The sequence below is a fragment of the Lynx rufus genome, unplaced genomic scaffold (assembly GCF_022079265.1).
Source record: "Lynx rufus isolate CCGP_SWC_20201006 ecotype Redwood Valley unplaced genomic scaffold, mLynRuf1.p SCAF_6, whole genome shotgun sequence".
NCBI lineage: Eukaryota > Metazoa > Chordata > Mammalia > Carnivora > Felidae > Lynx > Lynx rufus.
In genome coordinates this window covers 117,986,016-118,006,037 of record NW_025814878.1, presented here as the reverse complement: position 1 = coordinate 118,006,037, position 20,022 = coordinate 117,986,016, and the positions used below count along the sequence as shown (strand labels likewise).

The window sequence follows — 20,022 nt, the reverse complement described above, 5'->3', positions numbered from 1 at the left end:
TTTCCCAGCCATCATTTTTCTACACAAAGTGTTAAGTAATAGATGATAGAGGGCACTCAGTCCAAATTTGATGTGGGTGCATGCTTTGTGTAAGTACCTAGATATTTATTCCTACTAATTTAACCTTTTAGCGCCTAACTGCCTCATCTATAAAAGAAAGATAATAAATACTTTCTAGGCAAAGTTTTAGGGGAATTAAATGAAAAAATATGCCAAGTTACCTTCTAAACTATTGGTGCATTACAAATAATTAATGGTATCTTCTTCATCATCCTCATTATTGTCATAATGTAAAAATAAAGAAATAATAGCATTACATTTTTTTGATTGAGTGAGAAAAGGTTTACAGGAAACAAGGTGATAACAGCAGACCCTCCTCTCTACATCAGGGAAGAGGAAGGTCATTTTGGAAAGGGAGCTAGGTGTCCCCACAAGCTGTAACCCATCCCTTGCCTTAACCAAGAACAACTGAAGCTTCCCAATACCAGTTTTTATAATCTGTTGGGACTTTGTAGTCTATTTGTTACTGTGATATTTGCCCCAAATAGGAGAAACATTGCTCAAAAGTATATTTACTGGTACAATGATGAGGATCTGTTTTTATAATAACAAAATTAAAAACCACCTTAAAGTCAAGAAAAATTAATTTCTTTACCATGGTCAACAAGTTATAAAAGAAGAAGAGATAAGAAGTTAAAAAGTATTACTTAGTGACAAGTACAAGTTACTACCAAATAATTTCCCCTAAAATGCTTTTTATTTGATGCAGAAACTTTTTTGGTACTTTCTGTTTTAAATAGTTAAGCTTACCAAGTTGGTGTTTTTTTAATTTGTACTTTTTATGTTTTTTATGAAAAGAAGTGATGTTGAATTAAAATCAATCAGTCAATCTCTACTTATTCTACAAATTTTAAATATAATAATAACTAAATGCCAGAGACCATGTTTAGTTATTGTAAGAGATTGGCTGTTCATCAGGCCCTGTACATGTCAATACTGTAAATGTCCCCATTTGTATAATCTGTCACAAGACCATCCCTATTTCTACTTAGTTTCCTTCCTTTCTTACCAGTTGCTTAACACTTCAGTTTTGTTTTTAAAAGACTTTTTAAAAATTAAACATGTCCACATTAAGCCCTCATTAAAGTAGCATCTTTTGTAAAAATCAGTCTCTTTTAGCTTTTCTGTTTCATTTCATAGTTGAGTTTTTGACCCTACTCCTACAAGGCCTCTGTGTGGGAACTATACCCTGTACCCTCAACTTTTACTTTTACTTTTTCTATTGTTTTTCACTTTTACTTTTTCTCATATTTTTACATGCTTCACTAGCTTATACTGGTTTCTTTATATTTAAGATATGCTTAAGAATTTTTAATGATGCTCTTAATTCCCCATAGAAATATGAAATTTTTCAACTTAAATTTTGCTTCTCTGTGTTCCAGGTCTAGTTTTAAACAGGCTTTGGAAGCTCTGCCTCAGCTCTCAAGTGGAGCAGATAAAAAGTAAGTACTATATACTGTTTTCAAGGGCCAGTTAAGATGTGTTGAATGAGATTTTGTTACCTAAAAGTACTCTTTGTATAGATAATGATTTGTACTTAATAGCCTTTGATAGTATGCTGTACCTGGCTTGTCTCTGAAGTGACAGAATAAGATAAAACCTTTCCCCTGGGTTTATGACAGTTCAGAAATTAGTTCCTTTCTTGCTTTAAGTGACTAATACAGAAAACATTTTAAGAAAGTTTATTTTGACTCACTCAGTAAACTGTATTATTGCCTTACATTTTTAAGAAGATAATTCTTAGAGAAATGTAAAAAGGACAGCATGATAAAATGCAGCACTTGATGATTTTTTTCTTTTGAGTAGCTCAGCAATAGAAAGTAAATTTGTACACATGACATAAAAAAGTTGTATATGTTTCAGTAATACTATGTTAATGGTCTTGGTCAGAGTTTAAACTTTACTACTCATAAAACAGGAAATTATTACCTGAGACAAAATGTAGGCCAGGCAAATTTCATAAATGCTCAACCTACCCTAGACTGAAGCAGCGGAAACAATGTAGGTCTTTGTTCCTTCACTAACCATAACTGAAGTCCACCTGCCTTTGCATTTGGCTGATCAGTCTATAGACATGAAAACCTTGGTGTAAGCTCTGTAATTTTGCATAGGTCAATGTTATAGAAACTCAGAAGGCAGAGACAACACATGAGTCTGGGAAAATGGGAGGAAAATGTCACATGGAGACAATTTTGAGCATTGTTAAACCCATGAAATAATCTGTTGACCCCAATCTCATTAAACGCACTTCTTGGTTGCTTCTTCTGAACCAAATGCACTCTAAGATTTCTGGCCCTAAAATTATACATCAAACCAGTTAAAGAAATTGATTATCAAGTAGTAGAATGATTTACCCAGTGGAATTAGAACTAGCCCTTACTCTTCTGGTGCTTAATTCACCACCTGAGTTTACCACTCTCTAATATTTGTTAAAGACAAAACTGCAAAATAGGAGGAACAGACAATAGACTGTTAGTTGGTGAGGGGTCAGGATGAAGAGAAAGGGGCCACAAAGGGGCAACACGAGAGAATTTGGAAGGTGATGGAACTATTCTGTGCCCAAATATAGGAGTTATTAGGTTGCTAATATGTGTTCATTAACATTCATAGAACTGTATGCCAAAAAGAGTACATTTTAGTGTATATAGTTTTTAAGTGAATTTTTAAAAAAAATGCAGGTGCAAACATTAATGTGTTTTTAGGGGAGAAATCTAATTAATCTAGGGAAAGGAGACAGGAGGGAGATTTTTATATATAAATATACAGGTGTGTGTGTGTAGTCCTTTTGATTAGCTTCTTTGATTAATTTACTTCTGTTATTGAGTTAAGAATCCATATGTAAATAACTTTTCAACAAGTAGAAGCTAAAACTAGGCAGTTGGCTCCCCCGAATGTTTTCTTATGTTGCTAGGCAACCTTCACTCTGCTAGATTGTAAAATAGCCTCTCCTCCTTGCAGGTTACTGGAAGAGCTGCTGAACAAGTTCAAGAGTAGCATGCATTTGCAGCTCACCTGTTTCCAAGCTGCTTCGTCAACTATGATGAAAACATAAATACCTCCACAGTAAGGGCAGTCTAAAGATAACAAGTAATAAATTATTATTACTTTGTTAAGTGTGCTACAGGTATTAGCATATAAAGCATTAGGTTTGCAATCTCTCTTTTCCCCAAATTGGTAGCTTAGAAAGACGTTGGTATATGTTTTATTTCAACCAAAATGACCTTGTTTGAAATGCCCGAGCAGTAATTTGTTTTGTCATTTTTATTACATTAGGCCCTGTATGGCTTTAAAATACCTTTAAATATATATATTCTTAGCTAGATGTTGCATGATTAATGCTACAGGAAGAGATACCTTTCCAGAGAGTGCTTCAAGATGGCATATGATGTAACAAAGGCATTCTTCAGTGTCTCATATACCAGACTTTAGTGTCTCTAGCTTCCAAGGCACGTGGAGACATTGGTAAGAAGAGATTTAGAAAGTTATATTTAGACATCTTTGGAACTTTAACTGTCCTAAACTGTACATCTGTACTTAAAAATACAAATACCTCACTCTCCTAACTCAAGTGGATTTTTAGAAAATTTGCCGTCTGCTTAAGAAAATGTTATATTTGGGGTAGATTATTTGTGCCCAGATGTCCATGAGTTAACTTTGTATTTTTCTGCCTAATTTTTATTTCTCACTGCGCTAATAAACATTAAGCACCTTTCAGTGTGTAGCCTTTCTTTGTTGCATTCACTCATAATTTAATGTGTCCTTTCATGTCAATGTGTTGCCTGTCATTGAGGACCCTGTTGTTACTGCGGTGGAGCTTGGATACCCCAGTAGGTGCTGGTGGGAATAGCCACAGCCTTCACCGCCTCCTAAAGAACAAGCCAGGTCCCCTGGTGACAGCTGGCATTCCTGCCCACTGCTATTGACTCCTTCCCCCTCTGGTAATGTCTTTTCTCTCCACTGCTCCTTACCCTTTGAAGCATCTTGCTCAGTAACTAAAAGAACACTGCTCTGGCAGAGTCTATGTTTTCTGAAGATTTAAAGATCTTCCTCTGTTACCAGGCAGTAGGAACTGCTGATGCACCTCGTGCCATTTGTCCTACATTCGATGTTGACTTCGTTTACCAGAATAGGTGCAGGGCACCATGACCTCTTTCAAAGTCAGCTTCCCCTACCTAGCTGCATCATACCAGTTGCTTCAGAAAACTGAGTAATTCTCTTACCTGCAGGCTGTATGTCAGGGTTCTCAAATTTTTCTGTGGATGTCGCAGAGTCCCCTTTTTTAATGTGGAAATTAATATATTTACTAATAAAAGTAATTTTTTTAAATTTTTTTTATTATGAAATTTATTGTCAAATTGGTTTCCATACAACACCCAGTGATCATCCCAACAGGTGCCCTCCTCAATACCCATCACCCACCCACCCCACCCTTCCACCACCCATAAACCCTCAGTTTGTTCTCAGTTTTTAGGAGTCTCTTATGTTTTGGCTCCCTCCCTCTCTAACCATTTTTTTTCCTTCCCCTCCCCCATGGTCTTCTGTTAAGTTTCTCAGGATCCACACTAATACAAGTAATTTTAGAGTACAGTATAGCCAAGTACAGTATCATTTAAAATAAGTCAGTGCTGGGGCTTCTGGGTGGCTCAGTCTGAGTTCGGCTCAGGTCATGATCTGGCAGTTCATGAGTTCAAGCCCCTCATCAGGCTCTGTGCTGACAGCTCGGAACCTGGAGCGTGCTTCAGGTTCCATGTCTCCCTCTCTCTCTGCACCTTTCCTGTTCACACTCCATCTTTCTCTTTCTCTTTCTCTCGCTCTCTCTCTCCAAAATAAATGAACATTAAAAAAAATTAAAATAGGGGCGCCTGGGTGGCGCAGTCGGTTAAGCGTCCGACTTCAGCCAGGTCACGATCTCGCGGTCCGTGAGTTCGAGCCCCGCGTCGGGCTCTGGGCTGATGGCTCAGAGCCTGGAGCCTGTTTCCGATTCTGTGCTTCCCTCTCTCTCTGCCCCTCGCCCGTTCATGCTCTGTCTCTCTCTGTCCCAAAAATAAATAAACGTTGAAAAAAAAAAAAAAAATTAAAATAATTCAGTGTTGTTATGTTGGTTCATTTGGTGTATGGGGGAAATCATACTAACTGGAAGTAAAAGTTTAATTTCTACAAATTTGCTCCATAAAATTTACTAAGAAATATACAGAATATTGTCTCTCCTAAGCCTGGTAACTATTATATTTAACATGATTATGAACTAAATTACAAATCTGCAAGCCTGAATGTTTGTGTTATTTTAAATATCTAGTACAGAACATTAATCCAATAAAGAACATATTGGACAAAGGGCTAGTATCCAAAATCTATAAAGAACTTACCAAACTCCACACCCGAAAAACAAATAATCCAGTGAAGAAATGGGCAGAAAACATGAATAGACACTTCTCTAAAAAAGACATCCAGATGGCCAACAGGCACATGAAAAGATGCTCAACGTCACTCCTCATTAGGAAAATACAAATCAAAACCACACTGAGATATCACCTCATGCCAGTCAGAGTGGCTAAAATGAACAAATGAGACTATAGATGCTGGAGAGGATGTGGAGAAATGGGAACCCTCTTGCACTGTTGGTGGGAATGCAAACTGGTGCAGCCATTCTGGAAAACAGTGTGGAGTTTCCTCAAAAAATTAAAAATAGATCTACCCTATGACACAGCAATAGCACTACTAGGAATTTACCCAAGGGATACAGGAGTGCTGATGCATGGGGGCACTTTTACCCCAATGTTTATAGCAGCACTTTCAACAATAGCCAAATTATGGAAAGAGCCCAAATGTCCATCAACTGATGAATGGATAAAGAATTGTGGTTTATATACACAATGGAATACTACGTGGCAATGAGAAAGAATGAAATATGGCCCTTTGTAACAACGTGGATGGAACTGGAGAGTGTGATGCTAAGTGAAATAAGTCATACAGAGGAAGACAGACACCATATGTTTTCACTCTTCTGTGGATCCTGAGAAACTTAAGACCATGGAGGAGGGGAAGGAAAAAAAAAAAAGAGAGAGAAAGAGAGAAGGAGCCAAACCATAAGAGACATTTAAAAACTGAGAACAAACTGAGGATTGATGGGGGAGGTGGGGGGGAGGGGAAAGTGGGTGATGGGCATTGAGGAGGGCTCCTGTTGGGATGAACACTGGGTGTTGTATGGAAACCAATTTGACAATAAATTTTATATTAAAAAAATAAAAAATAAGACATTAGGTTGGATTCTCAAAAAAAAAATGTCTTTAATACAAGATATAACTTAGATGTCATTTTTCCCCTAAGCATCTTTATGTCAGCATTTTCATTAGTTGTATCACTTTTATATATATAGTTTTAACACACAAAATACATACTTAAATTTTAGTTTACCTTATATTTGCCTAATCATTGTCAGAAAGCATTTATCAGCTGTCCACCTAATTCTCTACTTGTTGGGGGCTTACCAGATGCTAGACATTGTACCAAATTATCTCATTTAGCCTTCCCAATAGTGTTATGACAACCTAATGAGCTAGAAGGTATTATGTCCATATCACAGATGAGGAAATCAGGACCTAAGAGAGAAATTCATGACTTCAAGACTACAAGGCTGGTAAGAGCAGGATGTGTCACACTCGGAGTTGTCTGGCTTCATTGCCCTTTAATTTAACTATGGCCAGTTCTTCCTCCCAGCCAAATATACTTTCTGCTCTGCCTCAAGTGACATGGCTCAGGGAAGCATATAAGTGCTAGAGGATAATAAAACTTAAGCAAAATAGGGACAAGTAAGTGCTTTTTTATGGCTCAGAGAATTGAGGGTAGGCACATAAAAACCCCATACCCAAATGAGGTGGTTCAAGGACTACTATTCCAACAAGTCAAGGGAAACTTCTTGGAAGAAAGGGGTATTTCAAGACTTTCTTGAGGTACAGAAGAATTTAGTGGTTAAGAGGAGAAAGCTGAATATAATGTAAGTTAGCAGAAAGCTGAGAGATAAACCAGGACTTGGAGCAAATTGACAAAAACATAAAAAGAATTAAGATACTCAAAAGTGCTTTCACACATAGGTAGCATTTGGGCTTAGCACACCCACATTCATGTGATCATCCTGGCTTCATATCAGTTAGCAAAGTCAGCCCCACCTTCAATACTAAAAAATGTATTAGGAATAATTTGGTTTTACTAAGACTTTATCAGTATGCCATGAAAGTGGCATGCTCTAGAAATGATTCTGGCATTGCAAGACAAGCATCATTGCCATAGGCAGGCTTTCTGAGGCACTCTCCTGGCTCTTCAATCCTTGTATGCAGCTTTCCTAGAGGGGATAAATAGAAAATATTACACTTTAATTCTGGTTTGGTGCAAGATGGTGATGTGTTTCAGTTTTGATTATGTGCTGTAGGATATTTTAGACGTGTAAGAGCATTATGATGTGTTTTCTGAAAAGTTATAAATTTCAACATTTTAAGTCAAGATTATGTTTCTAAAGTTAGCTCTGTTTTATTTAATATATGCTTAAAATAATTACGCTTAACTATAGACTGAAACTAGCATACATTTTTGTCATTAAACATTTTTGTAGCAGTGCTATTATAAAGGTTTTCATATGAATATATAAAATGCTGTAACAATATAAAAGATATATTGAATATTTTTTTTTAATTTTTTTTCCACGTTTTTATTTATTTTTGGGACAGAGAGAGACAGAGCATGAATGGGGGAGGGGCAGAGAGAGAGGGAGACACAGAATCAGAAACAGGCTCCAGGCTCCGAGCCATCAGCCCAGAGCCTGACGCGGGGCTCTAACTCACGGACCGCGAGATCGTGACCTGGCTGAAGTCGGACGCTTAACCGACTGCGCCACCCAGGCACCCACCCCTATATTGAATATTTGATATGCATACCTCAACTGGAACAGCAAGGGTTTTTTTTAAATAAATATGTCAGAACAGCAAATGATTCAAGCTTTGCATTGAATGCATATTTTTATATATTAGAGTCATGTTTTTGGTGTGTTGATGTCTTCTTTCTATTCACCCACATTTGTAATTCAGTTTTATCATATCACTGGATCACTGGAAAGCCTTTTTGTACCTGGCCAGGTTATAAATACATAACAAATATTTTACTAACAGGATCTGGGTCTTTGGGTTATCTGTTTGTAACTTGGCTAATAAAAGTCAGTAGGATGCCAAACTACTTTTTTCCTGTCCAGCCTATAAACTCTATCCTTAGGTAAAGGAAGTACTGAAGCTGGCCACCCTGTTTTCATCAGCATCATAACCATGACTGGTTGTCCCACTGGCCGTGTTGCTATAATCATTGTTGATAGTGTTGTGGTTGTTCTCATTATTTCTATCACATATTTCTTTTTTTTTTTTTTTTAATTTTTTTTTTCAACGTTTATTTATTTTTGGGACAGAGAGAGACAGGGCATGAATGGGGGAGGGGCAGAGAGAGAGGGAGACACAGAATCGGAAACAGGCTCCAGGCTCTGAGCCATCAGCCCAGAGCCCGACGCGGGGCTCGAACTCCCGGACCGCGAAATCGTGACCTGGCTGAAGTCGGACGCTTAACCGACTGCGCCACCCAGGTGCCCCTCTATCACATATTTCTTGAATATTCCTGTCCCATCTGCCTACAAACTCTTCAGCTAGGCCCAGATTCCTGAGAACCAAGACAACTACCTGATCACTACCTGCCAAAGAAGGCCCACAGAAGGACTCATCACAAAGGGATGAGGGAGCCAGGGAACGATGGAGTCATGGGGGTCACAAAAATAAAGGGAAGAAGAAGAATCATGTTGGAATATAGAGATTGTTGGCAAGGTCAAATGTTGCAGATGTGTACAAAGGATAAATGCTGAGAAATGGTTGCTAAACTTGGCATTTGGAAAATCATAAGTGACCAGAGAATAAGGAAGGAATCAGAGAAACTTTCTCTTAACTTGCCCACAAGAGCTGTCAAGAAAACTGTCTCTTTCTTGAAGATCACAAAACATCCAGGCCTCAGCACAAAAGTGGAATTTCTAAGGGTCAGTCTTTTTTTTTTTAATGATATTTTAGTTAACATACAGTGCAATGTTGGTTTCAGGAGTAGAATTCAGTGATTCATCACTTACATACAACACTCAGTGTTCATCACAAGTGCTCTCCTTAATACCTATCACCTACCTAGCCCATATGCCACCCTCCTTCCATCAACCGTGTTTGTTCTCTATCATTAAGAGTCTCTTATAGGGGCGCCTGGGTGGCGCAGTCAGTTAAGCGTCCGACTTCAGCTAGGTCACGATCTCGCGGTCCGTGAGTTCGAGCCCCGCGTCGGGCTCTGGGCTGATGGCTCAGAGCCTGGAGCCTGTTTCCGATTCTGTGTCTCCCTCTCTTTCTGCCCCTCCCCCGTTCGTGCTCTGTCTCTCTCTGACCCAAAAATAAATAAACGTTGAAAAAAAAATTAAAAAAAAAAAGTCTCTTATAGTTTGTTTCCCTCTCTCCTCTTTCCTCTCCACCTTCCCATATGTTTACCTGTTGTGTTTCTTAAATTCCACATATGAGTTAAATCATATGGTATTTGTCTTTCTCTGATTGACTTATTTCGCTTAGCATGATACATTCTAGCTCCATCCATGTCATTGCAAGTGGCAAGATTTCATTATTTTTGATGGCTGAGTAATATTACAATGTATACCCATACCACATCTTCTTTATCCATTCATCAATTTGAACATTTGGGCTCTCTCCAGTTTGGCTATTGTTGATAATGCTGCTATAGACATTGGGGTCCATATACCCCTCCTATCTTTATTTTTATATCCTTTGGGTAAATACCTACTAGTGAAATTGCTGGATCATGAGATAGTTCTATTTTTATTTTCTGGAGGAACCTCCATACTTTTCTCCACAGTGGGCCACTAGTTTGCATTCCCACTAGCAGTGTAAAAGTGTTCCCCTTTCTCCACATCCTCACCAACACCTGTCATTTCTTGTGTTATTAATTTTAGCCATTCTGACAGGTGTGAGGAGGCATCTCATTGTGGTTGATTTGTACTTCCCAGTTGATGAGTGACGTTGAGCATCTTTTCATGTGTCTGTTAGCCATCTAGATGTCTCTGGAAAATTGTCTATTCATATCTTTTGCCCATTTCTTAACAGGATTATTTGTTTTTTGGGTGTTTAGTTTGATAAGTTCCTTATGGATTTTGGATAGTATCCGTTTATCTATTATGTCATTTACGTATATCTTCTCCCATTCCATAGGCTGCTTTTTAGTTTTGTTGTTTGTTTCCTTCACTGTGCAGAAGTTTTATCTTGACGAAGTCCCAAGAGTTCATGTTTGCTTTTGTTTCCCTTGCCTTTGGCAACATATCTAGTAAGAAGTTGCTATGGCTGAGGTCAAAGAGGTTGCTGCCTAGGTTCTCCACTAGGATTTTGATGGTTTCCTGTCTCACATTTAGGTCTTTCATCCATTTTGAATTTATTTTGTGTGTGGTGTAAGAAAGTGGTCCAGTTTCGTTCTTCTGCATGTCGCCGTCCAGGTTTCCCAGCACCATTTGTTGAAGAGACTGTCTTTATTCCATTGGATATTCTTTCCTACTTTGTCGAAGATGAGTTGACCATAAAGTTGTGGGTTTATTTCTGGTTTTTCTATTCTGCTCCATTGATCTATATGACTGTTCTGTGCAAATACTATACTGTCTTGATGATTACAGCTTTGTAACATAGCTTGAAATCCGGAATCATGATGCCTCCAGTTTTATTTTTCTTTTTCAAGATTGCTTTGGCTATTCAGGGTCTTTTGTGGTTTTATACAAATTTTAGGATTGTCTGCTCTAGCTCTGCAAAGAATGCTGGTGGTATTTTGTTAGGGATGGCATTAAATGTGTAGATTGCTTTGAGTAGTATAGACATTTTAACAATGTTTGTTCTCCCAATCTGTGAGCATGAGATGCTTTTCCCTTTCTTTGTGTCCTCTTCAATTTCTTTCCGAAGTCTTCTATAGTTTTCAGAGTACAGATCTTTTTACCTTACTTTAGTTTATTCCTAGGTATCGTATTTGTTTGGGTGCAATTATAAATGGGATCGATTGCTTAATTTCTTTTTCTGCTGCTTTGTTATTGGTGTATAGAAATGCAATACATTTCTGCACGTTTATTTTATAGCCTGTGACTTTGCTGAATTCATATATTAGAGCAATTTTTTTGGTGGGGTCTTTTGGGCTTTCTACATAGAGAATCATGTCATCTGCAAATAGTGAAAGTTTGACTTCTTCATTGCTGATTTGTATGCCCTTTATTTCTTTTTGTTGTCTGATTGCTGAAGCTAAGACTTCCAGTAGTATGTTAAATAGTAATGGTGAGAGTGGGCATCCTTTTCTTGTTCCTGACTATAGGGAAAAGGCTCTCAGTTTTTCCCCATTGAGGATGATATTAACTGTGGGTCTTTCATACATGACCTTTATTGTGGAAGTATGTTCCATCTATCCCTACTTTGTTGAGGCTTTTATCAAGAATTGATGCTGTATTTTGTCAAATGCTTTTTCTGCATCTATTGAGAGGATTATAGGTTCTTATCCTTTCTTTTATTAATGTAGTATATCACGTTGATTAATTTGCAGATATTGAATCAGCCCTGCAGCCCAAGAATAAATCCCACTTGATCCTGGTGAATAATTATTTTAATGTACTGTTGAATTTGATTTGCTAGTATCTTGTTGAGAATTTTTGCGTGCAGGTTCATCGGGGATATTTGCCTGTAATTGTCCTTTTTAGTGAGGTCTTTGTCTCGCTTTGGAGACAAGTAATCCAAGTAATGTTTGCCTCATAAAATGAGTTTGTAATTTTTCTTCCCATTTCTATTTTTTGAGATAGTTTGAGAATAGGTATTAACTCTTCTTTATTTATTTTTTCAATTTATTTATTTTTAAATTTACATCCACATTAGCATGTAGTGCAACAATGATTTCAGGAGTAGATTCCTTAATGCCCCTTACCCATTTAGCCCATCCCCCCTCCCACAACCCCTCCAGCAACCCTCTGTTCTCTATATTTAAGAGTCTCTTATATTTTGTCCCCCTCCCTATTTTTATATTATTTTTCCTTCCCTTCCCTTATGTTCATCTGTTGTGTATCTTAAGTTCCTCATATGAGCAAAGTCACATGATATTTGTCTTTCTCTGACTAATTTTGCTTAGCATAATACCCTCTAGTTCCAAACACGTGGTTGCAAATGTCAAGATTTCATTCTTTTTTATTGCTGAGTAATACTCCATTATATATATATACCACTTCTTCTTTATCCATTCATCCATCAGTGGACATTTGGGCTCTATCTATACTTTGGCTATTGTGAATAGCACTGCTATAAACATTGGGGTGCATGTGCCCCTTTGAAATGGCACACCTGTATCCCTTGGATAAATACCTAGTAGTGCAATTGCTAGGTCATAGGGTAGTTCTATTTGTAATTTTTTGAGGAACCTCCATACCATTTTCCAGATTGGCTGCACCAGTTTGCATTCCCACCAGCAATGCAAAAGAGATCCTCTTTCTCCACATCCTCGCCAACATCTGTTGTTGTCTAAGTTGTTAATGTTAGCCATTCTGATAGGTGTGAGATGGTATCTCATTGTGGTTTTGATTTCTATTTCCCTGATGGTGAGTGATGGTGAGAATTTTTTCATGTGTTGGTTGGCCATCTGGATGTCTTCTTTGGAGAAGTGTCTATTCATGTCTTTTGCCCATTTCTTCACTGGATTATTCATTTTTTTGTGTGTTGAGTTTGATAAGTTCTTTATAGATTTGGATAGTAACCCTTTATCTCTTATGCCATTTGCAAATATCTCCTCCCATTCCATTGGTTGCCTTTTAGTTTTGCTGACTGTTTCCTTTACTGTGCAGAAGTTTTTATTTCGGTGAGGTTCATTTTTGCTTTTGTTTCTCTTGCCTCTGGAGACATGTTGAGTAAGAAGCTGCTGCGGCTGAGGTCAAAGAGGTTTTTGTCTGCTTTCTTCTCCAGGATTTTGATGGCTTCCTATGTTACATTTAGGTCGTCCATGCATTTTGAGTTTACTTTTGTGTATGGTGTAAGAAAGTGGTCCAGGTTCATGTTTCTGCATGTCACTGTCCAGTTTTTCCAGCACCATTTGCTGAAATGACTGTCTTTATTCCATTGGATATTCATTCCTGCTTTGTCAAAAATTAGTTGGCCATACGTTTGTGGGTCCATTTCTGAGTTCTCTATTTTGTTCCATGGATCTGAGTGTCTGTTTTTGTGCCAGTACCATACTGTCTTGATGATTACAGCTTTGTAATACAGCTTGAAGTCTGGGATTGTGATGCCTCCAGCTTTGGTTTTCTTTTTCAAGATTGCTTTGGCTATTTGGGGGCTTTTCTGGTTCCAGACAAATTTTAGGATCGTTTGTTCTAGCTCTGTGAAGAATGCTGGTGTTATTTTGATAGGGATTGCATTGAATATGTAGATTGCTTTGGGTAGTATTGGCATTTTAACAATATTTGTGCTTCCTATCCAGAAGCATGCAATATTTTTTTTTCATTTTTTGTGTGTGTCTTCTTCAATTTCTTTCACAAGCTTTCTATAGTTTTCAGTGTGTAGATTTTTCACCTCTTTGGTTAAATTTATTCCTAGGTATTTTATGGGTTTTGGTGCAATTGTGAATGGGATCGATTCCTTGATTTCTCTATCTGTTGTTTCAACCAATTTCTGTGCATTGATTTTACATCCTGCGACTTTGCTGAATTCATGGATCAGCTGTAGCAGTTTTTTGGTGGAATCTTTGGGTTTTCCATATAGAGTATCATGTCATCTGCGAAGAGTGAAAGTTTGACCTCCTCCTGGCCCATTTGGATGCCTTTTATTCCTTTGTGTTGTCTGATTGCTGAGGCTAAAAAATGTCTGGTAGAATTCCCCTGCGCAGTCATCTGGCCTTCAAACAAACCAGGACTCTTGTTTGTTGGGATATTTTTGAAACTGATTTAATTTCTTTGCTGATTATGGGTCTGTTCAAATTTTCTATTTCTTCCTGTTTCAGTTTTGGTAGTTTGTGAGTTTCTAGGAATTTGTCTATTTCTTCCAGATTGACAGTTTGTTGGTATATATTTTTTCGTAGTAGTCTCTTATAATTGTTTGTATTTCTGTGGTATTGGTTTTTATCTCTCCTCTTTCATTCATGATTTTATCTATTTGGGTCATTTCTCTTCCTAAGGGTCAGTCTTTAAAGCTCTTCTTTAGCTTCATTTTCTCTTTAAATTCTCTTCCTGTCTGATCAGTTCCTCTGCCTCTACTCCTTTGCCTGTTGAAATAACTTACAAATATTTATACACATCCCTTTCTTTTCTCCAAAGTGTTTTCCTTCAAAATGCTTATTAAATTTCTCTAGCTACATGGTAGGGGCTCCTAGTACCAGGCCTCACCTGAATATGTACCCAATGTCAGATGGCTATGGAGTTGACTTTCATTCTGCTGTGTGTCCTGTGCCCTGCTCTCAGTTGATCCCCAAAGCCCTGCCATGGATGGCATAAAGAGCTCCGTGTGCTGTAGGCAGTAGCCATTGGGCTGCATCAGTGTGGTGACTGTAGGTTTTAGTCCAGCATTTGGTAACAAGTAAGCCCTCAGGAAATTTTTCTTCAATGTTATTGATGAAGTTAGAGTAGCAAAAGTGTCAAATTACATATGTAGTTTATATGCAATTTTTAAAAAATTTATTCTCAAGGTATCTAACATACAGTGTAGTTTTGGCTTCAGGAGTAGATTCCAGTAATTCATTACTGACTTAACAACACCCAGTGCTCATCCCAACAAGTGCCCTCCTCAATACCCATCACTCCTTTTCCCTATCCCCCCTCACACCCATCAACCCTCAGTTCTCTGTATTTCAAAGAGTCTCTTATGGTTTGTTTCCCTCTCTGTTTTTATCTTATTTTCCCTTCCCTTCTCCTGTGGTCATCTGTTAAGCAGTTCAGAGCTCCTCCCTCCCCCTTTGCCTGCTCCCTAAAGCCATTCACTTTCAACTCTTTTGGCATTTAGTTCAATATCTCTAAATAGGTTTATGTTGCTACTTTTTAATTCTTCTGCTTAGTCATTGTTGTCTTCCTTAAAGCAGAAGATGAGAACTTAGCTTGCTTTCATTGCCTCTACCATACAAGCACACTTCCCTAGCCTTTCCTCTAAGTATATTTGCTTTGGTTAGGACATTATTCATTGTTCAAGTTATTATACATTTGTAAATGCAATTTGGTCGTAAGCCAATAATATACTAACATCCTCATCCTGTTGTATTTTTCATCTGCGAAGAACATATTTCATATTTTGACAAAATATTCATATTTTTATTTATTATATGTAGTTTTCTGTCATCCCAAAACTTCCTCCACCCAAGTTATGCAAAATATCCTTGAACCATATTCAAACACATAGATATTTCATCAAGTTTATTTACTTGAACAAACTTACCCACAGCTTCTCAACCTTCTGTAGTCTAGACTGGGTACCCCCTAAGTCGGCCCGACACCTGCCATCTTAGGGTCTCCCATAATATTCATCATCCTAGAATTTTTCTCTGCCCTTCTTTTGTGTTGAATCAACTGCTTTTGTATCCCATAGCATCCACTTTCTTGATTTGCTTGAGCCTTGAATATATGATGAAAATCTTTATGATAGCTTGGCTGGATACAGAACTCTAGGTTGGAAATCCTATTTCCTCAAGATTCTCAAGTATTTTCACTTTTGTCCTCGAGTATCTGTCAATCTATGCTTGGAGAATCTTCTCCTTCTCCCAGTTTTTTGAAAGTTCATTATGTTGTTCTGGGTATGATGCCCTTAGTCAATCTAATGTCTTTATATTGGAGGAATTTTTCTTAAATTGTTTATTGGAGTCCCTTTGATCCCAGTTTTTATCCTTATCTTTAGTATTTGGATCTCCTATCCTGGCCCTTTTTTTAAAAATATTACATCTTTTTCCTCTTGTTTTCTTTTTTGGGTTTTATTCTACTTTCTGAGAAACCATCCAACATTATTATTATTATTATTATTATTATTATTATTTCCAGTGTAGCTAACCTACAGTGTTATATTAGTTTCAGGTCATCCAACTTTTTATTGATTTTTCATTTCTGTTGTTTTTAATTTACTAGAAGTTTTTTTTCTCTGAATATCCTTTTTTATAATTCTGTTGATTTTTTGTTTATCTGGAAATAATTACACTATTTTAGAATTTTTTTCTATTTTTTTAATGTTTACTTAGTTTTGAGAGAGAAAGAGAGAGAGACAGAGAGAGTACAAGCAGGGGAAGGGCAGAGATAGAGACACAGAATCCGAAGCAGGCTTCAGGCTCTGTCTGAGCTGTCAGCACAGAGCCCAATGTGGGGCTCAAACCCATGAACCATGAGATCATGACCTGAGCTGAAGTCAGATGCTTAACCAACTGAGGCACGCAGGCACCCCAAAGTTGGTTTTTCCTTTTTGCATAGTCTCCAAATTTATTTATTCTTCTCATATTATTAGAATAAATATCATAAGCTTTTCTAAAATTTCTAGCAAGCTTTGATATTTATTCATATTTAGCAGTAGAGCACTCAAAAGCTGAATTGTATGGTAAGTTCCATGGAATGGATAGGGCTTATCAATTATGAGCTTCAATTAAGGTAGTATAGATGGATGGGCCTTTTCATTGGGAGAATCTCTAATATTATTATATTTAGGTCATTTTTCTGGGGTTGGTCAGATTCCTCAGACAAGGTGCTTCCAGTCTCATGCCGTGAGCAAATAAACTGCTCTCAGTATCCTAAAAGTCAAGAGAAAGAAGAAGCCTCAGAGGTCATTTTTGTTAGGACAGTACACCTGCTCTCAACTAGATGTGGTATGCCACAGCTTTCTGCATTTACCCTCCAGAGAATAAAATGCTAGTCCTCTGATCAAGTGGGAAGGTAGAGGGCGTATTCCCAACTATGTAGGGAGGAAGAGGAGACCTGGGAACATCTAACTGTTAAACACCCTGTAAACTGATCGCTTGATTTTTAACCCCCACTTTATCCCCACTTCCAGAAGTTCCCATACCACAAACTCTTGAGCCTTTTGAGAAATTTGCAATGTAAACTAGGTTGCATCTTTTTGTCTTTCCTATTGCCAATTTAGCATCTGACTTGTTTAGATCTTCTTAAAAAAATTTTTTTTTTAATGTTTATTTATTTTTGAGAGACTAAGAGAGACAGAGCACGAGCAGGGAAGAGGCAGAGACAGAGGGAGACACAGAATCCAAAACAGGCTCCAGACTCTGAGCTGTCAGCACAGAGCCCAACGCGGGGCTCAAACCCATGAACCATGAGATCATGACCTGAGCCAAAGTCGGACACTCAACTGACTGAGCCACCCAGGCGCCCCATGACTTGTTTAGATCTTCTAAATCAGTTTCCACATACCCATATGTTTGGCAGCTTTCAAACTCTTATAGCTATTATTTCCTCTCCTTTTTTTCTTTGTGGATGTATGCCTTTTATGTATATTTAACTGTATTAGTAACTGTCTGTAGTAACATATATGGTTATATGCAGTATGCATACGGTGTTTATGTATAGACTGCATGTATGCATGGGTGCATATTCACCCATGCACACACACACACACGAATATATAAAATGACAGTACAGTTCTATATATAGGTACATAGATAGAGAAAGTTTTAGTTAGAGCTAAAGTAAATGTGTGGTTTCAGTCTGCCATCTATATTTGAAAGGTCAGATTTTTTTGTTTGTTTTATTTGATCATAACACCAAACTGTTCACATCTGCATGGGCTTCAGATTTGCAGCTCATAAGATATTATTGTTTACTACAATTTTTAACCATTGAAAGGAATTTTCGATTCTGTTGACCCCATTCCCCATCCCTGGACACTAAAGGTACCAAATCAAGCTTAGCACGCAGAAACTACCTTTTATCCATACTTAGAAACAAGTCTTACAATACACCACTGATGTATTCTTGCTAAAATGTTGAACCTGAATGTCTAAATCTACTTAACAATTTGTAGGAAATACAGGGGATTATCTATGGATAATCAGCAAAATCAATATTCCTGGAAATTAAAGCAAATGACCCTTTGTTCAATAAACAAATTTCAGAAAAAATTAGGGAGAGGCCAGAGGGCATCCTACATAATAAAATATACTTGAGATGTATCTGCATTGTATGGATTTTTTAAAAAAAATTAACATTTATTTATTGATAGGAGACAGAGACAGAATGTGAGTGGGGGGAGGGGCAGAGAGGGAGGAAGACACAGAATCCGAAGCAGGCTTCAGGCTCTGAGCTGCCAGCACAAAACCCGACATGGGCTTGAACCCAGGAACCACAAGATCATGACCTGGGCCGAAGTAGGACACTTAACCTACTGAGCCACTCAGGTGCCCCTCTGTGGATTTTATTTGGATCCTGAGTTGACCCAACAAATTGTTTTTAGAAAACTAGACATTTGGTGGGGTGCCTGGGTGGTTCAGTCGGTTGAGCGTCTGACTACGGCTCAGGTCATGATCTCACGGTTTGTGAGTTTGAGCTCTGAGTCAGGCTCTGTGCTGACAGGTCGGAGCCTGGAGCCTGCTTCAGATTCTGTGTCTCCCTCTCTCTCTGTCCCTCCTGCTTGCCCTCTGTTTCTCTCTCTCTCAAAAATAAATAAAGATTAAAAGAATTAAAAAAGAAGACTAGACACTTGGGAAATTTTTAAACACTATTGTTTTAACAATATTGAAATAACATTGATTACATTAAAGATTTATTGTTGCTATCATGTGTTGTGGATATGTGGTTATAATTTTCAAAAGTCATTATCTTTTAACTCTTTATAAATGACATGATAACATGCCATATAAGATGTCACTGTAAAGCTACAATAACCAAAACTGGTATCACCAAAAGAACACACAGATATATTAATGGAACAGAATATATAGCCCAGAAATAGAGCCACACAAATATAGTCAACTAACCTTTGACAGGGAGCAAAGAAATACAATGGAGAGAAAATAATCCTTTCACCAAATGGTGCTGGAACAACTGGACAGCACATGGAGACTAAAGAATTTAGACAAAGATGTTACACATTTTGCAAAAATTACCTCCAAATGGATCATGGACCTAAATATAAAATGCAAAACTATAAAATTCCTGGTAATATGGGAGAAAATCTACATGATCTTGGGTTTGATTTTTTTAGATATAACAATTATTTTTAATTGCCAATACTTGGAAGGAACCAAGATGTCTTTCAATAAGTAAATGGGTAAATTAACTATGGTATATTCATTCAGGAAAACATTCAGTGTTAAAAACATACATATCAAGCTATGAAAAGACATGAAAGAAGCTTAAATGCGTATGACATATACAATACATATGATATGCATTACTGTTTGGACCAAAATTTATAGCATTGTCATGGTTTATAGCATATATAGATGTAACATAAAAAGGGGAAAATGGACATACATATTTGCAAGATTTCTGCATTTAACAAGGAGTAATATATAACTTCAAATGGACTGTGACAAGTTAAGGATATGTATTTTAAATCCCAGGACAATCATTAAAACAATAATGTAGAGAAGTATAACAAAACCCAATAAGAAAATTGTAACTGAATTTTTAAATAACTTAAATATTATTAAGATAATATTTAAAAAACATGAAAGGAAGAACAGAAAATAGAACAAATAGAAAACAAACAATAGAATGATATACCAAAAAACAACTGCAGCAATAATTTTATTAAATATGAATAGATTAAACATTTCAATTAAAAGGCAGAGTTTTCAGAATTGATTTTAAAAAGCTTTACCCAACTGTATGCTGTATACGAGAGATGCACTTTATATTTAAAGGCATCAGATAGGTTGAAAGTAACTATGGGAAAGAATATACCATGCAAACAGCAAACA

At 37.3% G+C, this 20,022-nt stretch overlaps 1 protein-coding gene across 2 annotated transcripts in view; it reads left to right on the top strand.

Moving 5' to 3' along the window:
* EXOC2 (exocyst complex component 2) overlaps positions 1-4,040 on the top strand; it is a 280,355-nt gene extending 276,315 nt beyond the window's left edge. Inside the window, exons 25-26 of one of the 2 annotated variants that reach the window (XM_047101674.1) lie at positions 1,443-1,502; positions 3,019-4,040. In XM_047101674.1, coding sequence (XP_046957630.1) covers positions 1,443-1,502; positions 3,019-3,112 — 154 coding nt within the window. In that variant the 3' untranslated portion in view covers positions 3,113-4,040. The remainder of the gene's footprint in view (positions 1-1,442; positions 1,503-3,018) is intronic. The other variant, XM_047101673.1, reaches the window with a different exon arrangement.
* Positions 4,041-20,022: the final 15,982 nt, after the last annotated feature.